Source organism: Aquila chrysaetos, chromosome 10 (genome assembly GCF_900496995.4).
Source record: "Aquila chrysaetos chrysaetos chromosome 10, bAquChr1.4, whole genome shotgun sequence".
In the NCBI taxonomy this organism is placed as follows: Eukaryota; Metazoa; Chordata; class Aves; order Accipitriformes; family Accipitridae; genus Aquila; species Aquila chrysaetos.
The window spans coordinates 39,643,432-39,667,676 of NC_044013.1; the positions used below are offsets into that span (position 1 = coordinate 39,643,432).

General features: G+C 57.0%; 1 protein-coding gene across 3 annotated transcripts in view; it reads left to right on the forward strand.

Annotated features, from left to right (window-relative positions):
• The first annotated feature begins 5,854 nt into the window (after positions 1-5,854).
• The window catches only part of DOC2B (double C2 domain beta), a 37,257-nt gene continuing 18,866 nt past the window's right edge, over positions 5,855-24,245 (forward strand). The window contains exons 1-4 of one of the 3 annotated variants that reach the window (XM_030027974.2): positions 5,855-5,965; positions 7,067-7,612; positions 18,970-19,049; positions 20,592-20,615. In XM_030027974.2, the coding sequence (XP_029883834.1) occupies positions 7,282-7,612; positions 18,970-19,049; positions 20,592-20,615 (435 nt within the window). In that variant the 5' untranslated portion in view covers positions 5,855-5,965; positions 7,067-7,281. Of the gene's footprint in view, positions 5,966-6,062; positions 7,613-18,969; positions 19,050-20,591; positions 20,616-24,245 lie in introns of those variants that run through there. The other 2 variants (XM_041126451.1, XM_030027973.2) reach the window with 2 other exon arrangements.

Genomic DNA, 24,245 nt, shown 5'->3' on the forward strand with positions numbered 1-24,245 from the left:
GTTAGCCTGATGTGTATGTGGGAGAGGAGCAGCTATAATACTCTCTTAATGCAGCCAAATTGCTCTTTAATTCTGCAAAACCAAGATGTTATTTCATGAATCCCCAGAGCTCGCTGTGCAGCATCTTGATGCTGCCGGTTATCGGTGGCCTTTTCCCTCCGCTTGCATCCAGCTACAGCTTCTCGGAGCGTGGGGTGGGAGCAGCGCTCCCCTTGCCTCTGCAAAGCTCGGCTGCTTTCTGCCCTCGCTTGGCTTCGCGTGTGTTAACTCTGGAAGCTAGTGGTGACTCCTGAAATGCCTCCTCCCACCAAAATGTGAGCAGAAAGTCTATCAATTTCCATGGCAACAGGGCTGGGCCCTAAATGCTGATGTTAACTCTGTTTCTGGACATCTGTGGAGTCTGAAGAGCTGGGTGTGCGGGAGGCAGCGGTGCCCAGCCCGAGTACAGCTCCCCAGGCCAACACTTGCTGCTTGTCCCAGCTCCCATAGGGTAAGGTGCTGCTGCAGAATAGACATCAGGCTTTGCTCTTGGCTACCTGGAAAGTCTCGAGAAGTGATGTTGTCATTCTCCTGCAGCTGGGAGACAGTCGGGAAGTGCAGAGGTAAAAGCAGGGTAAAACTACTAAGACAAGTCAGCTGGATAATCTCAGAGGACATTGACTCCAGCTCAGAAAGGCACTGAGAGCAGATAAAATTAGCCTAATAAGAGTTGATGCTACACAGAACTCTCCTCTCCCTTGAATGCGAGGGATTGGGTCTGCATTTAGCTTAGAGGCACATAAGGAAAAGAGCCACCGCGATGTGAAAAGGTGGCTTTGCCTGGCCTTGCGATGGCAAACCTGCTAAGGCTCTGGAGTTAGGGGGAATCCAAGGACCATGAGGGAAATAAGGGGAAAAAGTCAAAAAAGGCTCATTCCTAAGAAAGTATCTCTGAGGACTGGGCCCTGGCCAGTGCTGTGTCCCGAGATGGGATGTCAGTGAGGGTGAAGCAGGATGAAGGCAGTTGGGGGAAGGGTTCGTGCAGGAGGGCGTTTCGGGGCTGCTGGGGCTCAGGGTCCTGCTTTGCCCAGGGCTGCCCTGGCCCCTCTGTCCTACAAGTTTTGTTTCCCGTGATCTGCAAGACAGCACAATGAAACGGCAATACCGGAGTGGGGAACGTGGCTCACGTTTCTGTTGAGGGCTGAACCTAAATCATCCCGCGTTTCTAACCCAGCAGAGCGAGCTGGGTGCTGCCGCCTGCCAGCACAGGCAACTCACGGTGCCTGCCCTCTCTGCCGTTGGGAGACTCCCGAAAGCAGCTAGACCAGCCCCGGGGATGCAGGTTTGCCTGCACAGGTTAGATGGGGTGCATGGGATGGGGATGCCTCTGCTCTCACCCTGGGTTTGGGGAGCAGTGGGTGCATGGGCCATGCTTGCGCAGCTGCGGAGCTGCCTGGTGCCTTGCTGGCAGGCTGCCTGGCTGCTGCCCGGCCCCACCGGCTACAGCCTCCGTGTTGAGGGACACGTGGAGGCCAGTAATGCTCAGGGGCAGCACACCCTCCCCTCGTGCACCGTTCGGTTGGATTTTCCTGCAGCTTCTCCTTCTCACTGCGCGCAGATCCACCCCTAGTGAATTTGTGTGTATTTAATATGTGCGACGGATAGCTAATATTTGCAGCAACTGATTATCTACTCTGGTTGATTTGCCGGTGAATAGCGTGTTGGAAATGGTATGTCAGGGTGCACATGCACAGCACGTTCCCTCCCCGAACAGGAGGGTAGACATTTCACAGGACTCCAAAAACCAGTGCATTAAAATTACAAAACAAAACACCAACTATTTTGGGATTCACATCGAAATGGCAACATATGCTACACATTAAACATCAGCCCTTGCTGAAAGTTTAGCTATTCTGGGCCCATCCTGAATGGCACTGAAGATGCACAGAGAGCAGATGCCTCCCTACCTCCTCCTGTCCTCTTGGAAGCTCCCCTGCAGGTCCATCTGTGGGTAGCGAAGTGCTGGCGAGGAAGACGCCATCCACCCTTGCCACTAGTTGGGTCTTTCATAAGGTATCTGGGAACCTTAAGCAATATTCTGAGGGGAGAGGGCTCGCTCTTGCTGGCATTTGCCCTCTGCCTGGCTTTCGGAAAGGGTTTGTTTATGTCTGCTTTGCAATGGAGTGTGGGCTGTATTTTACCACAGTGATTTTGTTCACAGCTAGTAATTGCTGGTTAAATCTGGTCAAATGATGGTTGTTAGCAGGGCCTGTTTGAGCACAGATAACCTCAGATATTATTTGTGCAGAGGAGCAGTGGGGGCCAGGGTGCCCTGGGATACTGGCACTGCTGGGGAGCCTTAATCGGCACAGCCTGGAGTAAGCCTCTTAGGATTATTTAGCCAAGTTTCCTAGTTATCATTATTATTATTGCTTTATTTAGCAAATGCAAAGGGTGTTTAACCAGGTAGGGTCCACAATGCACTCAACGGGCTCAGCCAAGCCTCCCCAGCAATCGAGGGTAGGGATCTTTCAGGGGAAGCAGCCTCATTGCCGGTAGCTGTGCATCAGCCAGAAGACCATGCCTTGCATGAGCCGAGGAGCAAGGCACACGTTGCTTTTCGATTAACCCTTTTCCCATGCGCACAGCCATGCTGGAGCTAAGCTCATTTGACGAAGAAAGAAATATGTTTCGTATCTACCAGTGGGGTGGACTGAAGACAACGTAGGTCCAAAGTCACCCCAAAGGGATGGAAGGGTCTCTTCCAGCAGTGTTGGCAGAGCTGGGCTGGCAGTGTTGATAATCCCCTGTTCCTGCCCCTGCAGCCAGATTGAGCTGGCATTATCTGCTGGCACCCTCTCATACCTAAGGCTGTGGGTACTTGTGGTGGCTTAACAGAGGCTTAAAAATGGTTGGGAAAAAGCAAAAAGCAAGCTAGGGCTCTGCAGGCTGGGGCTGGGGCTGCCTTGTGTCACCTTCCTGGGTGACTGTCAAACCTCCCAGCTCCCAACCTGCAGCGGGTCCCCCCGAGTTCAAGAATGAGTAAGATCCAGAGGTAGTTCCCCCAAACAGAGGCTTTAATTTGGCATCATCTCTTTGTGCACTCTTCAGGCTCATGTCTTCTCCAGCAGCACCGGCAGAGCAGAGGGTTTCTGTGAGATCGTTTGGGTTTGAGCTGACAAAGTATTAAATAAAGAACTGGTGGGTCGGCCACTGAATCTCTCTTAAGCGATGGGGATGTGCAGTCCTGCTGCTGTAGTTTTCATTTGGAAAGGGCCTGATTAAACTGGAATCAGCCCCTGTTCTTGTTGATTTAAACCTGGAGTAACTGACAGCAGAATTTGATACTTAGTGTTTGAAACAAATTTGGTTGAAGTGTGTCCTGAGGACAGCCTGTATTTTTGGATGCGTGTTTAACCTATGTGCTACTGTTTTGTTTGCTGTAGGAACGCTCCTTCTGTTTGCCTGTTGGTGTAGCACAGGCAGGACGGCTCCCTGGTCGCATAAGGAAGCTGGGCTGCTGCATGGCTCTGCTCAGGGCACGGGGTGAGTTAGTGGCACAGGCTTTGCTTGGGATGTGCTTAAGCCTCTGCTTGTGCCCCTGTTCAGGACAACATTTAAATTAAAGTCCAGGCTGTCCCGGGTCAGGATGCTTTTCTGAGCGTGGGCTGGAGTTGGAGTGATGCTTCCTGCATCCCGCGTCCCAGCTGTCATTACGGGATGCTTTTGGCACACCAGCCCATGCCCTCATCTGACCTGAGCAGCCGAACCTCTCCGTTGCACCTCAGAACAAGCTGCTGAAGTGCAATGATGTCGTGTGTGCTGAGCTTAGGATCTTGTTGCAACTTGCACGCACCACTGGGAGGAAACACAGCTGTTGACAGGGACAATGTGCTCTTCTCCATCATCCAGTTCCTGCTCTGATGTTGGCTCCGTGATGCCTACCTTCACCTTCTCTAAAAGATGTCCTCCCTTCCTCCAGGGGTGGGCTATCCCCCTGCAGAGTGGCTCTGCTCCCTGCCAGGCAGAGCTGTCGGTCCCGCTGCTGGAATCAGCAACGTAACGTTTAAACTATCTATCTCCCCTCTTGCGGGGCTGGCGACAAAGCCAGTGTTCCCCCTTTGGGGAAACGAGGGCTGCGTGCGTGGGCACTGCAGTAGCTCTGAATCACCCCAGCAGAGCGAGGGATCAAATCAAGTCACATTCCAGGGCATTAGACAGACGGTGGGAATTAAAAGCTTTACCTGGAAACTGGCTTTGTATCTCCAAGCCCTGCTTTTGTCTCCCAGCCCAACCCTCTATTTTTGTCCCTTTTACCTTCCGTGTTGTCGTGCGTCATGTATGCCAGGGCTTGGTGCCTGGTTGTGCAGTCAGCCCCAGCCACGTTCAGGGAGCCCTCAGTAAATATTGGGCTGTGCAGCCTAGAAGGAAACATTCAGGCAGTATGAGAAGGTAGGAAAAGCGTGGTTTATCAAAAACAAGCTGCTTTGGGACTCATTAAAAGCTAAGGAAGGGCTCCAGCTTCTTTCAGAAGGCTTGGGATCAGTCAGACTAGAAAGTCCCATCTGGGCTATTAGCAGTAAGTCTTGGTTTTGTTTCTTTCAGTCTATAAGGTCTGGGGACAGGGTGTGCCTTGGGGGCCAGTCCTGCCCTGACAGCAGGGAGGTTTGCCTGCTTCAGCTCTGTCTTCGCTTTTCCCTTAATCTGGTCCCCGCATGCACCCTCCCCTTGTGTCATCGGTTGCTCTCTGCGTCCCTGGGTGAGCTGAGCATCTCCCATTGGCGCTGCTGGGCCTTGATCCCAGCTGTGGGCTGTCAGTGGTGCGGGGGAGCTTTTGGGGTGCTGCACGACGCAGGAGGAGGCAGAGCTCAGGTGGCTCCTCACCTTAATTACCAGAGCCTCGATTTTCTGACCTATAAAACAATCCTTGTCTATTTGGGTCTTGTGGTCTTTGAGGAAACATTTGAAATAATGATGCTTTTCTAATGGTAATAATGACATTAGGCTCTCATACATAACTTAATTTTATTTATCTATTTATTTGCCCTTTCTTAGAGGGAATTGCTGCTATTTTCTGGGCATCGGGCCCAATTTTTGCTTCGTTCTGTCTGAGTCCACACCGCATCCTGGATGCTGCACCCAAAGATGGAGCCTGTGTGGATCCAGGCTGCTCCAAACCCAGAGGCAGCTCTTTGCGCCTCCCGTGATGTTCCCACCCATGGTCTTGCCACCCGCGAGGTTTTCAGCCTCGACCGCACGAATGCGAAGCAAGTGACGTTTCCATCTGAATTAATATACTAGGAGTCCTTGGATGTGGGAAGGGGGTTAAACCGTCTCAGGCTGGATCCGCTGTTGGACCTTGCTGCAAGAGAGCAGTTTGTCTCCTGGCAGAGCAGCACAGATCACCTCTGTGCAATAGGCGGGAGCCGCCTCAAAGCGAAAATACAGCAGAGAGAGGAAGGAGTGGCTGAGCAGTATCCTGTTCTCCCAGGTCATTAGAGCATCCGTATGCATCATGTCTAGGTACAGAGCTATGACAAGTTTGGATGCTTCAGGAGAGAAATGTTTGCTTCCCGGCAAGAAGTAAATTAGGTTAGTTTGCCTAGTGTCAGTATGTTATGAGTCAGGGACGTTCATTAACATTTACCAAAATCTGAGTGAAAACTGAATTCTTCATTAAGCAAAAAGGTTGGGTGTCATTTTCCTGGTTTTGGGGTAAACTCTCCAAAGAGCGGAGCTTTATTTTGCATAGACATCTGCATGCCTGCCTGCAGGAGACTGCAGTTCTGTGTGCATTGATACGGGATCTGTATGTTGTCAGGTTACCTGGCGGTACCGGCTGTGATCGGCTTGACGTGGTGGTGGGTGACCAGCGCACGCAGCGTGTCCCAGCTTCGTGCCAGACCTGCCACGCCTGAGCCTGCAGAAAGTCTGCACTGGCGGAGTTGCTCCTACAAAATATTTCAGACACATTTTCCTGGGCAGGGTGAGTTTCTATGCAGCGTTTCGCACCGTGTTCTCACAGCATTTGTCTTCTGACACTTCTTGCTCAGAAGTCCACTTCCAGTAGCTTGTGGAACCACAGATTTATTGATTTGGACGCAGGAGGAGATTAGGTAAAAACAGCAGTTTGAGACCAACTCCCTGAGCAAACCACAGCTCAGCATTTACCAGGGAGCCTGTGGCGGTCTGCAGGGAGCCTGTCCCCATCCTGGCTGGTGCCAGGGCCCTGTCCCTGCCCAGAAAGGTTGCCGGGGGAGTGCTGAGCACGGCCACGCTGGCTGTGGGCCCTGGCCCAGCCCATCGCTCGCTCCTCTACGATGCTTTACCTGCTGCATTGCTCCATGCCGACAGCTGCAAGCTGGCTGGGAGAGGCTGTGCCGGCTGGGCTGTGAGCAAGTGCCATGTGTTGCTTCAGTCCCTGGTGCGTTCCCAGCCCCGGAGGCTGCGGGCGGCTCACCCAGCCCCCCCAGCTGGTGCTGAGCTCTGGAGTGGGGCATCGCTGTGGGCTGAGGCAGGCTACGGCAGCAGGGCACCAAACCTGGGCTGCCCCTGCCCCTGCGAGCAGCGATGCGGCCGGAGCGGGGAGCGGGCAGCGTGCCACCCGTGCCCCTGCTCGGTATGCAGCAGAGCACCTCCCTGGCACGTCCCTGCAGCGAGCTGGGAGGGCACGGGGGCTGCCACGGTCCCCCGGGGGTCGGGGTAGCCCTGCTTGCCTCTCCGCGGCACGCCGGCGACGCGACGCGACGGGACGGCGGCTCCTGACCCCGAGCGGTGACCTTCCCCCCCTCCGGCGAGGTCTGGCGAGGACCGACCCCGCTTTGGCAGGGAGATGGGGCGAACGGATGCGGGGAGGTGGGCTTCGACCCAACTTGCGTTTCGCTTCCCCCGGGCACGGCGGGGCTTTACTGGGGAAGGGGCGGGGGGCTGGCTGGCCATGCTGGCGGCCATGCGGCCAGGGCGGCGGGCTGGCCACAGCCCTCATTCCTTCGCTGCTGGGTACCGCTTTGTTGCTAGCTGGTGACATCACCCGAGAGCCCACCCCCTGCCTCTTATCCGTCTCTCCTTCTCGCTCATTTATTCACAGGCAGCGCTGGCAGGATCAGGGGCTGTGCGAGAGCCGGAGCTGGCGGCAGCAGCATGCGTGCGGCGTCTGAGGTTCAGGGTGCGAGAACCACGTAAGGTGCCCGCCAGAGCCTCCCCCCCTCACCTACCTCCGCTTCCCCCGGCAGAAACTTCACAGCTCCCTCGCGCGCGGTCCGGGCTTCTCCGGGGGGGGGCTTGGCACCGACAGCCGCATGCATGACACTCCGAAAAGGAGAGAAAATGACCATAAGTATCCAGGAACACATGGCTATTGACGTCTGCCCCGGCCCCATCAAACCCATCAAGCAGATCTCCGACTACTTCCCCCGCTTCCCCCGCGGGCTCCCCGCCACCGTCGGCCGCAGCGGCACCCTGCGCTCCGCCGTCAGCCAGCCCTCCGTCAGCCCCGCCGAGGCCCCCCGTGAAGAGGACGAGGACGTGGACCAGCTTTTCGGGGCGTATGGCACGACGCCCGCCGAGCAGCCGGCCAAGTGCCAAGCGCCTGAGGAAGCGGTGGACCCCGAGGGCTACGAGTCCGACGACTGCAGTGAGTTCCTAAGTTTCCACGGGAGTTTGCCGGGTGCTGAGGGCAAGGGTGGGTTTTAGGACTGGTCCCCCATCTTGCTGCCTGAGCTGTGCGCCTTTCCCGGCTGCCGGCCACGCTGTCCGTTCCTGGGATTACACTGCAGCAGTGACAAGCCCTCTGCTCTAGCCAGGGAGGCTGTCACAGCATCGCTCCGGCGCTGCCCGTGGGTGGAGGGAGGCCCTGGGAGCATCCCTGCTGCAGCCAGGTTGGCCGCTGAACCCAAACTAGGGAAGTCTCCCAAGAGCCACCAGTTGCTGTGCTTTGCTGGTGTGGTTGATGCACTTCTCTGCCTCGTCCCTGCTCGGCTCCTTGCCTCCGAAGGCTGCCAGCTGGGCTCAGACCCTTTGGTTAATCCGTCTCGGTGGTGCAGCCTGCTCCAGCCACCCTGCTGATTAGCTGGCGATACGCTCCAGCATCGCCCGGCTCCAGATCGGGGAGATTTGTTCAGAATGACATCTGCACAGGAAATCTCTGCCCTCTCCCTCGGCAAACTCTGGCGTGTCATTCCTCACCCTCCAGCTGCAGACAGAGCCCTGCATGAGACCGGGGCGGGGGGGGGGGCTTTTGAACAGAAGGCTTTGGTTCTGGTAGATGCAGGTGTTTGCAGCGAGGTTTAACCCCTCCCCACCCAAAACGTCCTTCCCACCCAGCTCAGTGGAGCTTGCAGGCTGCAAAGCATCTGCTGTCTGGCTCTGCCAGCCACGGTGGCCGGGATAGTGTTGCTTTCCTTAAGGTCGGTTAAAACCCAAGGTCTCGATTCAGCCCAGCCTTTAGGGGCCAGATCCTGCGAGGGGCTGAGCGCAAAGTTTGAAGCCGGGAGGTGCCGAGGAAGGGAGTCAGTGCTGCTGAGCGGTGCTGCGTGCTCGTCCTGGGGGAAGGGGGAGGCTGAGCTCCCACGATGCTGAGCTGTTTACGGCCCAGCGCCGGGCAGGCGGTGGCTTTCCCTGTGCAAAATGTCACAGCCCTGCCTCGGCATCGCTCCCTCGCTGCCGGGCGCTGGGCTGGCCTGGGCTGCTGCCATCTATGCCGGACCCTGGAGCAAGAGCCCAAGGAGAGCTCCCCGAAGGACTGTGCTTGGTACAAGGTGGCACGGCTGCCCCTGTGCCCCCTTTTGCCTGCTGACCACCAGCTACAGCTCCGGGAGAGGCTGAGGCTCTGGGTCCAAGCCCCAAACCAACGCTCCCTCCCCTCCCCATCCCGGTGTCAGGGTCACGCTCCCTTTGGAAGAGGCAAGAGCCGCTGCGCTCCCAGAGAGAACATCTCTGCTAAGCTGCATTTGTCCCAGCAGGGCAGTTAACAGTGACTTTAACTGGATTTGGGTTATTTGCTGCTCTAATTATTAGATTGTCTTTGCTCATCCCGGCAATAGAAATGGGAGCAACTGGTCTTCGGGGGCAGAGGTGTGTGTGGGAGCCAAAGCACTTGGGGCCCTGGGGCGCAGCGCTTTCACGGCTGACTCGCAGGGAAATTGCCTAGGGTGCTGCATTTTGCATTTACCCCCACCAGCGATGCTGGAAGCAGCTTGGCTCAGTGCCCGGGGGGCCGGCGGGTGTTTGTCTCACCCCGGCTGGTGTTAAGAAGAGTGTTTCTTGCAGCGTAACAGGTGTCAGGCAAACTGCTGAGGCTGTTTTGCCAGATGTGGTGGGTTTTCAGCTGGCAAAGGCACGGCGGTGCCGGGAGCAGAGCGGGGAGGTGGGACTGCTGGTGTCACATCTCTGGGGACAGTACAGGATGGCCCCAGCGGCTCTCGGGGCACTGCTTGGCATAAATGTGCAGGATGAAACTGTCACTCCTCCATGTTTAGCAGCCAAGTCGCAAAGCCAGGTGAGGGCTTGCTGGCCCCGTTTCCCAGGCGGGGAGCGGGGAGGGGATTCTTGCAGCCTGACTTGAGCCATCGGCTGTGCTGGGGAGAGTCTTTCAGCTCCCCTACGTCCCTGGCGGGTGATTCAGGGCTGTTGCATTAGTCACCTGCACTAAATTTCCCCTGGGGAACCTGTCTCCGCCTGTACAGCAGAAGAGAGTTGGGGTTTAGGTGGTGTCAGTTCCCTCGGGTGACACGCGGGGTTCAGGGATTTGACCGAGGTCTCTGGGGTTGGTGGTGTCGGAGCTTGAGCGCAGCACCCACAAGTCGAGGTCTTGCCGGGCAGGGACATGTCTTGCCTCGCTCCCCAGAGATGCTCCCTGCACAGCCCCTGGAGAGGTGCAGGGAGAGGGATTTTGCCATGGCAGGATCCCTCAGGAGGAGGAGGAGAGGACGACTCCTTCCCGTTTATCCCACCTGCCTGCGCTTTTCCCTCCTCCAACACCAAAGCGGTGGTGCTGGCTGGCTGGATGGGAGGAGTAGAGCTGCCCCTGCCTGGAGAAATGCAGCATTTGTCTGGGTTTCCCCTACACTCGTTCCTGCCCAGGTTTACTTCTCCAGCCTGGTGTTTCTGGGTTTCCAGCAGCACCGGGCTGATGGGTGACGGGGCCGTGTTTCTCAGTCACGGCAGCACTGCAGGGTGGCGTCGGGCAGGGGCAGGACCAGAGCTGCCAGCCTCCCTGCCCGACCTCCGGCACCCCTGGCAGGGCTGCAGGGAGCCGTGCAGGGTAGGTCCTGCCTGCGCCCTGCTGCAGCTCGCCCGGGCACCGCATTTCTTAATCTTTCGCCGAGTGGCGTTCCTGACCCCACCAGCAATCCTGGGAGGTGCCTGCGGAGCCGGCAGGAGCTTCCCTCCTGCAGACGGCCTCTCCCTGGGATGTGGGCAGCCACAGAGCAGGACAGCCCTGGGAGAAGCATCAGTGACTGCTCCCATCCAAGCAGGGGGGCCTGAGCCAGCGGTTTGGCATCCACAGGGAGGAGAGACATGCGCGTGTCTCTGCACGTGCGTGTTTGGTGCTTTGGAAACCCAAGAATCCCAGGGCTGCCAGAGGCAGGTGGGATCCCTCCAGAGACGGCCAGGGACCCGGCCGAGCTGTGGTAGGGTGGGAGGGGACCCGCTGACCTGGGCATTCGCCGCGGGCAGATGGCACCGGTCACTGGGAGGCTGATGCAGAGGCTCGAGTCGTTGGCTCTGGGGCATGTGGGGCTGAGGCCAGCGGTTCAGGGCACCGCAATGCAGCGCTGCGGAGCCGGGGAGTGCGGTGCCCAGGGGAGCCGTGGAGGTGCCAAGGAAAACAAGCATGGTGTCCGCAGGGCAGCCATAACCAGCCTGTTGAATGCAGGGAGTGGCACGGAGCGGGCAGGGCCAGGGAGCTGACAGCAGATAATGAGCGGAGACTTTGGGGCTGGCCCTGGGAGCACTGGGAATCATCCAGAAGCCAGCCTTTCCCATCAGACCTGCCAGCAGCGATGCTGTGAGGATTTGCAGGCTTGTGGCTGGCACCGGGGCCTTTGGGAGACCCCTGGGAGAGGGACTTGTCACTGCCCTGTCCCTCCTCTGTCTCACCTCTGCAGAGACGCTCCAGGACCGGAGCCCAGGCTGTACAGAGCAGGGCTCTTCCCTCAGCGGTTTTGTTCCCAACGGAGCTGCTGAGGAGGGGGAATGAGGCAGGAGCGGTGGGGAAACGCGCGTTTGGTGCAAACTCTGCAGAAGGGTGGTTTGGTGCCGTTGGACCAGCTCTAGCATCTGCTGTGAGCTGAGAGGACCAGCAGGGATTTGGGGATGGGAAGGAGGGATTCTCTCCTATTGCCTTGGGACACCCAGCTCTCAACTTACCTGCGGTTCCCCTGGCTGGTGCCCAGGGACAGCAGCAGTGCCCTGTCCCCTGGGGTCCCCAGGCACCAGGGATGCTTCCCACCCAATCTGGCCGCACACTGCCAGGGGAACTCGGTTCACAAGAGAAATAAGCAAATGCCAGCTAGGTGGCAATGTGCCACCTGCGAGGAGCTGGGTCTCGCCTCCCATATCCCCTGATTCCACACAAATCCCTGCCCCTCGAGTGGCTGCGCTTTCCCTTCCACAGCGCCAGTGTGAATTTGACCCTGACAGATTATTAAAGGTCTCTGAAATCTCTGCGCAAGCAGCACAGAGGTAGAAACGTGGTCCCTCCGAGGGAGCGCTGCCGTGGCTGCTCTCACTGGGGGACGGCACTGGAGGGAGCAGCCATCCTTCTTCTGTAACGTGCAAGCAAGTTTCTACCCCTTGAAGAAATGCTCCATTCCCCTGAGCTGCTGTTTGGCTTTGGAGCGAGGCTGTGGCCAGCGCTGGAATTTCCTCCCTCCTCTGTATGTTTTTGGCTCTGGCTTTTCGGATGGGGAGGCAGCCCGAGAGCAGGGGGGTTGCAGCGGGAGCTAGCGTTTCTGGAAGAGCTGCTCCATACTGTTCCTGCCAGTGCTCCAGGGCTGTTTATATATGTACAAACCCAGCCAATTTTATAGCGTGCCCAGCTTTATTCATGGGAGGAGCAGGCTCGCGAGCTCCGGAGCTGCAGCAGCATAAAAACGACTTCTCCAAACTACAGCTGAAAGGCCTGTCCTGGTGCACGGCTGCTCGTGACGCCTGCTGCAAGCAACGCCACAGAAGTTATTCTTATTTTGAGCAAAGAAGATAATTAGGCAGGCAAAGCCATCATGCAAATATTAATTACTGGCGGCTTAAAGACGTAAAGAAGAATGAAGGTCTTAAGGGGTGCAGGGTTTGCAAGTCACCTGGCAATGCTTTTGGCCAGACAGGAGGAGGCAGGAGAGACAACGAGGGGAAATGTGCATTGAAACGATGAGGATATTTACTTCTGAAACGCAGCTCCTTAGCATATGCTGCCACTGCTATTTATAACCTTTGAATCGTCTTTTCAATCCAGATAAGGCCAAAAGAAGTATTTTTTTTTACTTGGGAAACCAACCAAACAAAAAACCCGCTGATTTTGGCAGAGCCTGGCGCATGGTTTTGCCAACCATACCACGACCCAAGCTGCCTACACCAAAAAAATGCGTACAGGTACCGGGCAGTGTTGGACCCCAGGTTTAAGGGCATCGGGGAGCTTGTAGCCCTCCCAGGGGAGACGCAGGGTGTTAACCGAGGTGACTTTGGATTAGCTCCTGTCTGGTTTCCCGCAGGATACCCAGGTATCGGGAAGGTGCTGGCGTGGGATGAGCTCTTGCCCTTTCCTGCTGGCCGCCCCATCAGTGGTCCGGGTGGAGACTGCACATCGGGTGCTCCTCGTCCGCCAAGGAGCCTTCAGCCCCCGGAGGTGCTCGTTCCCAGGGGGTGGCCGTGGCCAGGGACACCCTGGAGTGCTGGAGATAAATGCAGGGCACCTGGTGAGGCCAGCACACGAGGGCAAGCAGGGTCTGTCCGGGCATCCCTCCTCCAATAGCGATGGAAGGAGCATATGTGTCAGTGGCCTCCAGCGTCTCTGCTAATGAAGGAGCCACGTGGCTGCTGGTTAACGAGGGGCCCTTCTTCTGCCTGGCTCCCTCCCTCCCCAGGAGACGATGCCCGGCTGGAGGAGGGAGGTTCCCTGCCCCGCAGCGGCTCTGCCACCCTCATCCCTTCACTGACACCCCTCGCTCCGACGTGCTTCGGCCCAAGGGGTTCCCGGATCTTTCATCTTTGTATTTAACACTGAAGGCAATTTTGGGGGGTTGTTAATTGCAATACTGTATTTCATTAAAGGGAGAGAGAGGGAGAGATTTGAAGGCCATTTCTAAATTGAAATTGCTGACAGTCTAATTGCTGCTGACATCAGGGACCATTTAGTGCTGTAAAACATAATTGCATCTCTGAACTGTTCTGAGCAGATAAGTGTTCCTCTGAACACTCCTCCTGGAGAAGACAGAAGAGCTGATGAGCATCCATCAACCAGCCTCTCAAAGAAGCAGCTCCCTGCTCCAGAGCTTGCCAGGGGCTGGCGCTGTGTCTCCAAAATGAAGAACTATTAATTGCCATAGATTTTAAGTGAAAAACCCACAACGAGGCAGGGAGCGGTTGCAAGGAAGAAGAGTTGTGCTCATTCCTCACTCCCGGTCCTGTTGAATTCAACCACATCTGTGGAGCTCCCAAGGAAGGAAGGTCTCCTGCCTGTGTGCTGGATCTGGTCCCTGCTGGGTTTTTGCGTAGGACCAGGAACGTCCTGCCCTGCCTGCAGCAACGGACCAAAGTCCTGCGATGCTGCCAACCGGCAGCATGTGGTTCAGGGGCCAACGGGAATGTCCGTGTCCCAGCATGGTGTGCTGTCCCTGGGGTATGTCCCAAAACCTTCCGCGGGATGCCTTTTTCATGGAGTAGCTCGTGGTGATGCTGACTTCAGAAGTGTTCCGTTTCCAGCTGCCTTTGTCACCTTCCCCGGCTAATGCGGAAACCCGCAGCGTTGCCCGTGGCTGTAGGTTTGTGCCAGAGGTCAGCGCTACCATCAGACCCGGGGGCTTACAGCTGTCAGGGTCTGCACCGCCTCGACTCAGCACCTTATGGGCTCCATCCCTGACACCCACGCACCCTCTCCCTGCGGAGGCACGCGGTTCACAAGCAGCAGCCCAAGCGGGTCTGTGCACGGACCGGGAGCGCTGTGGGTGCTGGGCAAGCTTGGCCCTGGCTGCGGAAGGCTGCTGGGACTGATGGTGCTGTTTTCCAGGGGTGTCTCTGGGGACTTCCAGGAGCTCGCTCCCACATGGAGCAGGGAGGCAGACCCCGAGCTGCCCCGGCACTCGCTGCCCGCGCTGCCCTGCCGTGTGCCGCCGGACCTGGATGAGGCACTGCTGCACCCGGGGAGGCAGGAGTGCATGCAGCCACCCGCCAAAGGGATCTTCAGCAGCCCGGCTTGGAAATGGCAAGAAATAATTTCTGTTCCTCCTGAGAAGTCATTTACTGACATTTTACATGGGGCTGTAAGTGCACAGAATTACTTGCTGCCTTTCAGGACCTTTAAAATTATCTCCATTGCAGAGGAAAATTAAAGCAATGGAAGAATAGGGACCTATCTTTTATAGTGCATTAAAAAGTACCTAGTCTGAAGGTTACTGAACCTGTGCTTTCTGTAAGGGAGAGCTAATCCAGACAATCCCCAGCAGTCTTTTTACTGCTCCACTCTGATCTCCCTGGCACAAAATCCATGAGCAGATTATCTTGGGAGCAGCAATGCTGATAAGCAGAGGGACTTAAGGTTTTTGGACTTCTTTTTAATTAGTTCTATAGTGGGGTTTTTTGTGCACACCTCAATTTCTCCTAGTGCAGAGCCTTGCTGGGCTTTCTAATGGCAGTCATGCTGCAAAAGCTTCCCTGAGGTAAAGGAGGTAAGGAGCCCACTCAGTTATCGCTTCCTTCTCCTGCGGGCTTTGCCGAAGCTTGTGGGTCTGTTCTGCAAGTGTCGGTGCCTCTTCTACGTCCTGAGCATCTCTTGGGCAGAGAAACTCCTCTCCCTGGGGCGTCCCAGGCCACCAAGGTGGTGGATCTGCCACCCTGCGTGGGCCAGGCAAGGGCACGTAGCCTGCAAGGACAGGGGCTAGATAAAGGAGCAGAGCACAGATTTATCACCGGGTTTTGCCTTTCATCCCGCAGGTATAAATAGAAGCTACTTCAGCCTCCCCGTCACCCTGGGCGCTGATGGGAAATGTCAGCAATAAACAATTTCTGCCGACTCCACCAACAAGGGCGGTAGCGGCGCTGTGCCAGGACGTCGCGCTGCCCGCAGGCGCCAGGCGCGCTCGCCGTATCCCACGGCTAAACCCAGAGACTCATCTGCCGGTTATGCTGGCCTCTAATAATTTTGTGGCCTACTGAATTAATCAAAATGCCCAAAGGTCAGTGGGAGAAGAGGCCGCATTCCTGTGCAAGTCAGATTTATTTTCCTTCTTAGAGCCTGTGTTAAATGTCAGACCCTGGCCAGCACTTTCCCATCAATCTCTCCCAATTCATGGAGAGGAAGGAGGGTCAGAACCTGCTAATGAGTTCAGCTCTCCTAATGGTTATTTTATCGTTGGAGCGGAATAATTGTAATAATAACATTACATCCTGCCTGCTGTCTGGATTGCGCAAAGCTGCCTTTGTAATGCCTGACAAAGACATTTATTTATATTTTTTTATTTGCAGCCTGTGTGATTAGAGGGCAGCATTCAGAATAGCCCAGTCGAGTTAAATACGTCTAGTAACAGCGCTTCGAGTCTAATTGCTGCCCTTTTCTTTTTTAGGCACTTGCTCCCCTAATTAAGAGCGCAATTGAGTTGCATCTCAGCTGCGAGGACGGGTGGGAGAAGGAAAGCAATCAAAGAAGGGCGATTCGGCCGCTTTGCGGAGTGCCCTGTTCGGAGCTGGGTACGTCCCTGGGTGGCTGCTGCAGCCCGGAGGCTTTGGGCCCAATCCTGCTGGCCGGAGATGGCGGATCTCCCACAGCCGGGGCTGGGCGCGCTGCAGGCGGTTTTGCAGGAGGGGGTGAGAGCGGTGAGACCCGTGCCGGCGTTCTGGCGTTGGCTTGCCCGGGTGCTCGCTCGGCGTGCTCCCCGCTCCGGGAGCGCAGGGCTGGTTTTCCAGCTGGGCTGCGGTCCTGTGAGGGTTCGCAGGTTGCGTGCTGCAGGAGGTGGAGGTCTCCCGACATCTCCTCGGGCCTCCGAGCAACCCCGGGGCCAGTCTGCCCGGTAGCGGCCGGCCGGGGACGCAGGCGGCTTGAGCACCAGCCTTGCCTCTGCCTTCACCGCTGTGCCGGATCCGTCAACCGGCAGCGCGTCCCCAGGAGGGAGCAGAGTCGGAGCGGCTGTGACCGCGCCGCAGGCGCTCCGCTCCGGCGGGAGATGCGTCCTCGGCATCCGCCATCCCGCTGGGTGCTGGCTCTCGCAGCAACGCTCGCCCTCGGCTCCGTAGCGGCACCTTAGCTGCCAAACCCCAAGTTAGCCTGATCGCTTTTGTCATCTCCATACGGCCGCGTTTTTAAGCAATTAGTACAACACGTTCCGCTGGCGTTTCCGCATCCCTCTGCCGAAGGCAGACCGTTCCTTGGGAATCGAGACTCGCCAGCACCAAAAAAAATCCCTGCGTAGAGGAAAACCTCTCCAGGGCCGGAGGAGAGCTGGGGACGGAGCCCAGCAGGGCTGGGGGGGGGCCGTGCACCCCCCGTCCATGCCCTCCCATCTGCTGGCAGCTCCGAGACGAACGGGAACTGCTCAAGGTTTGCTCGTGGACCGCCAGCGCTGGGGAGCAGGACCTGAGTCCTCGATTGCAAAACAAGCGTCTGCTGCTGCGTTACGGTGCTTTTGGGTTTCGCCCGTCTTGCCGGAGCGGGGCTCCCCGCTGCCCTCGCCCCTGGGGCAGGTTGCAGCGCCGAGGAGACAGGAGGCTTTGTCAGTATTTCCTGGCCGAAGTCTGTTTTCACGCCAAGCTTTTAATTTGTTTTATAAATTGCCAAATCCAGCAGGCTAAGCCGCGGGCCCCCTTCTGTGATAAAAATAAAATAACAGCTTGAACTTGGGAGGGCCAAGCGGCGGGGCTGGCAGGAAGCGGCTGATTAAAGGGCAGGTGGAAATGATGAGGCTCCCAAACCGGAGGCTTCATCTTCCGCTCTCGAGCGAAAATGCAGATTATTTGAGTTTTGCTGACTTGGCTTTCACCCGTGTGCCGTGGAGCCTCCCTCTACACCCACTCCGTCGCGACGGGCTGCGACGGCGCCCGGGGCTGGTGCTCCGATGCTGCCGTACGTGGCCGTGAGCTCCCCATCGCTCGGCGCGGGCAGGGGACAGCCAGCCGCCAGCACGCTGGGGCACTGCTATGCTTTCCTCCTCCTTGCGTGATATGGAGCGAGTTTGGCCGGTAATTGCTCTGGAAATACCTGTTTGGGCCAAACCCAGAGATGACGCACAAGGTGTTGCAGGTTTGGCCTCACCTTGTATCATTTCCATCTTCCCTGAGCCCTGGCAGGTAAACCCCACTGATTTATGACTTACCTAAACCGATAGCTAACGTGCCATGAAATTACTCCAGAACAAGGGGGGGTACGTTATTCTGGCAGAAATCTCTCTGAATGTTTGCTCTGCTTTGAAGGCAAGATATTTGCTCCGGAGCAATGATTTTTATTTGCTAGCAGGCAAACCTGTAGCTCACTTGCATCTGGGCTGGAAGATTGCTGTGAAATTGCAGCAGGAAGGTTTCAGTCCTCTGAATATCTGCCGCCTCCCAGGGCGCCTTGCTGCAGAGGCTATTGACGCTGGAAAAAAACCCACCTTATTTCCTGCCATAAAGTTTGTCTAACTTACCTCCCAGGCAGCAAACCCTGCTTTGATATTAAGCAAAATTGTTCTGTTTTTTATTTTGGATTTTTTTTTTTTTCCCCTGCTCTGTGTGCGCAGCAGGAAGGTGCAGTTACCTTGGAAACAGCGGTGGGATGCTGCGCGGTGGGAAGGCAGCGCTCAGGCAGACCCCTTTTGGGAAGGTGGGCGCAGAAAAGTGTGGGTTGCCAGGTCCAGAGCCGCCCTGGAAGTTCAAGGCTGGTGGTAGGCGAAGCTGTGCTGGGGGAGATGCTGCTCCGTGTCCAGGCTTTGGTGTGCAAATTGGGTCTGGGAACCTTGGAGAAAGTTAAATCATGTTTTTGGAAAGCATGTCTTTTTAAGACTTTTCCTCTGCTTTGGATTAGCGAGACTTGCTCAGATCGTCCAAAGGGAAAGAATTTCTCAAATCAAATGTACTTTTGCTGCTGAGGCTCTTCTGGTTTGTTCCGGTCTCCTGCCCCTTCCCTGTGGTCCCAACCCAGGAGCTGCCCCGTTGCTGCCGTTCCTGGGTTGCGGATACCGTAAGGGAACGCTGCTCTGATTAAAAGCTGTTGGTGTTTTTCATTTTAACCATAAAAGTATTTCCATTCTCACTGGGTTTAATTTACAGTTTGCAGCCAAATCGGAGCTGGGAAGGGATCCCATCGGTGGCTCATTTGTTTGAAGGTGTCAGTATACAAATACACATTCTGGGAATGCCAGCGGCGCTGGAAGGGGGGAGATGTGCTGACAGCGGGTCTCAGCTGTGTCCCAGCCGTGCCCGGATCTTCCCGGGGAAGAGCCTTCAGCTCCTGCGGGATGGGAAGCTGCTGGCTGTGGTGGGGCTGCCGATAGATGGGGGTGACCCGTGTGAAAGCCCACGGAGGCAAAGCCTCTGCGCCGGCCGCGGCGCCTGGGTGAGCCGCAGCCGTTCATCCCTCTGGCTCCTCTCCCAGGGCTGTGCCAGCCCCACCGGCCAAGTGTGGGGATGGCCATCAGCCTCCCAGCGTGAAGCCATGTTTCATAACAGGGCTCACAGGAGGCTGCTTTATGTTTTATAATGTCTGCAGCCATTTCTCTAGCATCTTCACCCACTCCTTTTGTGCTTAGAGGGAGAAGAGCCAGCGTTCGCTGGGCCCTGTGGGTTAATAACATGTTTTCGCCTTTGCAGCCACGCTGGGGACACTGGATTTCAGCTTGCTCTATGATCAAGAAAACAACGCTCTCCACTGCACGATCAATAAAGCCAAGGTACGTCTCGGCACCGGGCGCGTGAACAGCAAGGACCAAATATGCCTGGAGCAGGCTACCTTTGTCTTGCGTTATAGGGCCACCAGACTCCTGCCGAAACCGCGAGGCCGGCCGGGTGCTGCGGCTGTGCCAAGCAAATGCAGCGGTGAGGGCAGCGCGTGGGGATGGCCAGGCGTCCCCCTGTCCCTGCGTTGCGTCAGGGGCTCTCGTGTCCCTGGCTGCGGCCGTCCCTTTGCCAACTCCGCTTTCATCGCGACCCCCAGCGCTTCTGCCCTCTCCTTCCCCTCCAGCCCTGCCTTTCAAGGCATTTCCAGTGGGATGGAGACGGCTGCTCATCCCCGGGATGAGATGGTTGCAGCTATTGATGCTTTTTAGAAAAGCACCCAACCCGATGTTGTTATTTATTTGACGCTGTGACCGGCTGTCAGTTTATAAATGGCTCTTTTAAATGCTGCTAATCATTGCCACAAAGTGCTCTGCCTCAGCGCCTTTGCTGTCTGCGTGATTGAAGCAATTAAGGGGTTTTTGCACATTTTGGAGCAGAAACGGATAATTGAGGTCCTGATTCTGCTTCTGGGCTTGTGGAAGGTGCTTCTGGCCGCTACTTGGTTCCTCTCTGCTTCACCTGGCACGAGGACCAGAGCAGCGAGGGCTCCAGCTGGGCCCTGACAGTGGTGGGTTGGTGGAAGAGGACCTCAGTTCCTATAGATCCTGGGAAGAGGTGGAGGGTTTTTAGAGAAGACAGGAGAAACTGCAGGAGAACGGGCTGTGAGCTGAGCCCCCAGAGAATCAGCCCGTGCTGTTTGCCTTTATCGGATGCTCCTCTCCCCTCCGGCTGCAACCGGCTTATTTGCAGCCCCCACCCCAGAGCCCACCGCGCCTCGTGCCGTGAACGCACGTCCCCACCCCAGGGTTCTGCCCGTCTGGAATAAAACCTCAAGCACGAAAGGCTTTGGGGATGAGCGTGGAAGCGTCTGCCCCGGCAGACCTGGAGCTACTTCTGGCCAGGGGGGTGAGCACAACACCCACAGCTCCCTGGGCAGGGCTGCCGGGGCAAGGGATGAGACAGCCGGTGGGTTTTGCTTCCCTCCCCGCCGCCCCCCTGCCTGTTGCCCGTGAATTTGCTGGCAGCCTCTGGGTCAGGCTTCCCTTGGTGCGCTTGGGAGCGGTGCCAAGGAGGAGATTTCTAATTGGGTTTGCAGTGGGTGGAAGACAGGGAGGAAGGAGACCTGCAAGCGGCAAGTGATAGATCTAACAGCAGCGAGAGCAAAGGCAGGGCTGACAAAGGAGAGCCCTGGTCTGCACCGTGCCCACCCAGCTGGACGGGAATAGCGGTTGCTGACCCCGTCCCGTGGGACTGGGGGCACCACACAGCACCAGCATCGCCCCTGCTCGTGGGGTGGGCAGACCCCCCCCCCCCGCCGCTCTGACATTCAAGCGTTCGAGTCCTGTTCATTTCCATTCTGCTCTCATTCTCCCATTTTTCTCTTTTATTTACATTGCCATCTGCTTGCTCTCATTTCATCTCTCGCCTGGGGAAAGCTGCCAAAACTTGACTACAAAAAGGTAAGGGCCAGGACCCCGGCTGCCGTCGGTGGGAGCCGGCATCGGCTGCGTAGATATTAGAAGTAGCGCTGTAGAGGAGGCGATGCGGTGGCTGTGGAGCAATGGGGCCGCATGCACGAGCCACAGCACAGTGCCGGGACGTGCGTTGTCCTTGGACCTGGGCTGGGTGTCTTGGGTACGATGTCTCAGGCCCCCGAGGAAGGTGCTCTCGGGACACGTCCCAACTCCAGCAGCTCCTGGACCCTCAGTCGCTGCCAGCAGCCGTTAAAACCTGGACTATTTCAGCCACATAAGTGTTTTTCTTTCTCCCTTTGATAACCCCCCAAACAACCCACTCTCTCCCTTTAGATCTTTTTGCTTCTCTCTATTTATTTTAATCTCCAGCACTTTTATATCTGCTGACGTCCCTCCCGAGTCCCGTTATCAGCTCCTGGGGAGTGGGAAGGGGGTTAGCAGGCTCTTGGAGGCACCGGCGGCAGGTTAAATCCAACCCATTGTGCTCTGCCACCAATTTTCTGCTCTGCAGCCGTCAGCTGCTGTATTGGGCAGGAGGTCGGGATAGCCGCTCCATGCAGGGGGTTTGCCCTGGTGCCGGCTGCCTGGGGACATCTGAGGTATTTCTTGGTGTACTTTCACAGCGGCATCTGCGAGATGCTGAGTGTTTCCAGACCCTCAGGTCAGCCTATACCCCAAGTTTGGATGGAGCTGGAATAGGGAATGAAAGGAGGTTTGCTTTATTGTGGGAAGTATGTGTGGAAGCTGGTAGCTGTGGGGCTACCCCAGGCTGTGTGGTTACACCAGGAGCGAGGTGCTTGGTGCCTCAGTTTCCCTAATAGCACACAGAGGTGACGTGCCAAGAGATGGATATCTGGAAGCTGCTTTTGCAAGGCAGCGAGCGCCTGGCGTCTCTGCAGGCTCTAGCCGGGGAAGCGAGGGTCCTGGTTCCTCCTGGAGATGAACAGATTAAATGTGGGGCTGCTGTTAGTCCACATCTGGATGGCGAGGCGAGTCCTGCCTCTGCAGGGCAAGGGAAGACCACGGCATGCTCAAGGAGCATCCACCTCCAGCCTTAACCTCTTAGGACAGTCCTACGCTTTGGCGTTGCCTTCAGCGGGTGCAATCGGGGTATGGTCTCGGCAAGTGGGGCAGCCACCACGAGCGTCAGGGCTCGCTGGCGCTGCACGTGGGGCCAAAGCAGACGCTCTCCTCCCGGGGTATCACGGTGCTGGGGAGGTAAGGGCCAAGAAAGCCCATCGTTCCCCAGCTGGATCAGCGCTGTGGTGGCGTGCCCAGCGTTCCTGCCGCCTCTCCCTTGCCAGCAGAAAGCTCAGGACCCTGCGCAGGCAGGAGCAGGCAGGCTGCCAGCAGCCGCCTCGCGCTAATGGCTTTCGGTCTTGGCAGCGGTGCTTGCCCGTAGCCCGCCTTTCACGCTTCAGGCGCGGCTGAATTCAGGCACGTTGCAGCTCGGCTTGGATCGATGGGAGAATAAATCGGGGTGGTGCGGGAGCCCGTTTGTGGGCTGCAGGAGCAGCTGCGTGGCAGGCTGGCGGGAGGGCTCTCCCCTTGCGTCCCAAGCGTCGCGCGTTCGTTCCCCGGGGTTACGTTGGTCCGTACCATCACGTGTGGGAAACGGCCGGGCTGCGCTGGGCATCACCCCCTCCTATAAGCTGTGATAGAAAAGGATAGGATTAACGTGCAGGCGCCAGGGGCTGTGCCCTGGCACGTTGCGCCACGGCTTGGGTGAGGGTCTCGTTTTCTGCTCAGTCCTGCAAAGCCTGACCTGCTATAACCTGCTATAGGGGGATCTATAGGGGCAGGAGGCAGCGCAGACACTGCGGGGCTGCGCTATCCAGTAGCTCCGTTGGTCTGATTTCGGGAGGACGATGCCCTGGGCGAGCCTCAGGTGGCTGCGCAGGCAGCGGTGCAGGCAGCTCCCTGGCCCCAGGCAGGCCACGCAGAGCAGACGCTGCCCGTCGGAGCGTACCTGGGCTGCTCTCCCTGTGCCGCTGGCTGCAGCCGCAGCTAGAAAACCCCCGGGAGTTTCCACCCTGCCAAGCATTTGGATGCTCCCCCACTTCCAACCGAAGCCGAGTGCTGGAGGTCTGCACTGAGCATTACTTATGGATTTACTCATAAATATTTATCACTGCAGGGAAATTCCCATCTCGAAGCTGCACATCCTCTGGGCTACCAGGGTGGAAGCACAGAGTTTGCCCCATTTCGGAATGGGATGCCTTGGCGTGGGAAGAGGTGTCTGGGCCGGTTTTTGGGCAGCAGGGAGCCTGCTCACCAGGCAGGCAGCTCGCTCTGGGGCAAATCATGGAACGAATCAGTCTCCTGTGACTTCTCTACGCCTCTAGCGCGGCATTAATCGGCAGCCCGATTAGCCCAACTCATAATTAAATCCTATTGATTAGCTAAATGTCACTGGCACGGAGAGCAGCTGGCAGCAACTGGGATGCAGCGGGGCTGTCGGTCTCTGTAGGATTACAGCCAGGGACATTGGGGTTGGGTAGAGGAAGGGAAAAGATGAAACTCGGTCTTGGCTGCATCGCCTGTGCCTTGATGCGCAGCACTGTAAATTGGTCGCGGCAGGAGGACCGGTTGGAGCCGGGGCAGCGCTGCCTGAAGCCAGTGGGAGACTTTGCCCCCATGTATGAGCCCTGTGGTCCTCCTCTGCCTCTCAGCTCTCTCGAAGCAGCTTTCGGCTGGAGGTCCCTCCGTGCAGGAGAAGCAACGGTGCCGGTCACCCTGCGGGTCCCTGGCAGGGGTGAGCTCCCACGGGCGCAGCTTTGTGGGGCAGAGCCATCGGGGCTGCTGTCATGTTAAATTCAGCCCTGTGCCAAACTCCTATTGAGTGACACAGGAGGAAGGTAGACGTGACATTAGGAGCCATTTTCCAGGCTCCTGTCACTCCATCTTCCATAGCACATCTATTAAAAAAGCCTTTAATAGCCTCCTCAGGAGGTAATTTAATTGAACTGAATTGATGGGTGAATTACAGAGCTGCCTGTCTTTCTCCATCCATTTTCATGGGAATTTGCTTGCTTGCCTCTGAATTCATTTGCTGTGCAGCATCAGACAGGTGGGGCACCTCTGCCGCGGGAGGCTGGGGAGAGCCTTTGCTTTGCTCGACCGTGAGCAGTCTGTGTGCTCGGATCTGGCAGCCGGATCCCCTCTGGAGCCTGGGGACCAGCCTGGCCCTTTGCTGCCATGTCTGCCCGTGGAGCCGCGGCCGATACCGCCGCCTTCCTCCCGTCCTCCGTGTCTGCTGCCTTCCTCTTCTGCTGGGCCAGGGACATCACCCGAGAGGCACTGCAGTTAAAGCAGAGCCCTTTAGCCTCCATTCGCTGCTGATATTTTTATCCTTTTGGCTCTGCTTTACAAGCAAAATCCTCTTTGCTGGGCACCATTTGGTCTCCCTTGCCCCGGGGCAGCGTGCTTGTCTCCGAAGCAGAGCCCTCACCAAGGTCAGGAGCAGCTCGGACCCTCAACCGAGTTGTAGAAATCAGGGAGGGGTGGGACGGGGGTGTCCTGAGGGGCTGCCTTGGTGCCCTGGGTTAACCTGGGTGCGTTATTTCATACATGTAAAGTATGGAACCGATTTCCCCAGCATTTCCCTCTTTGATT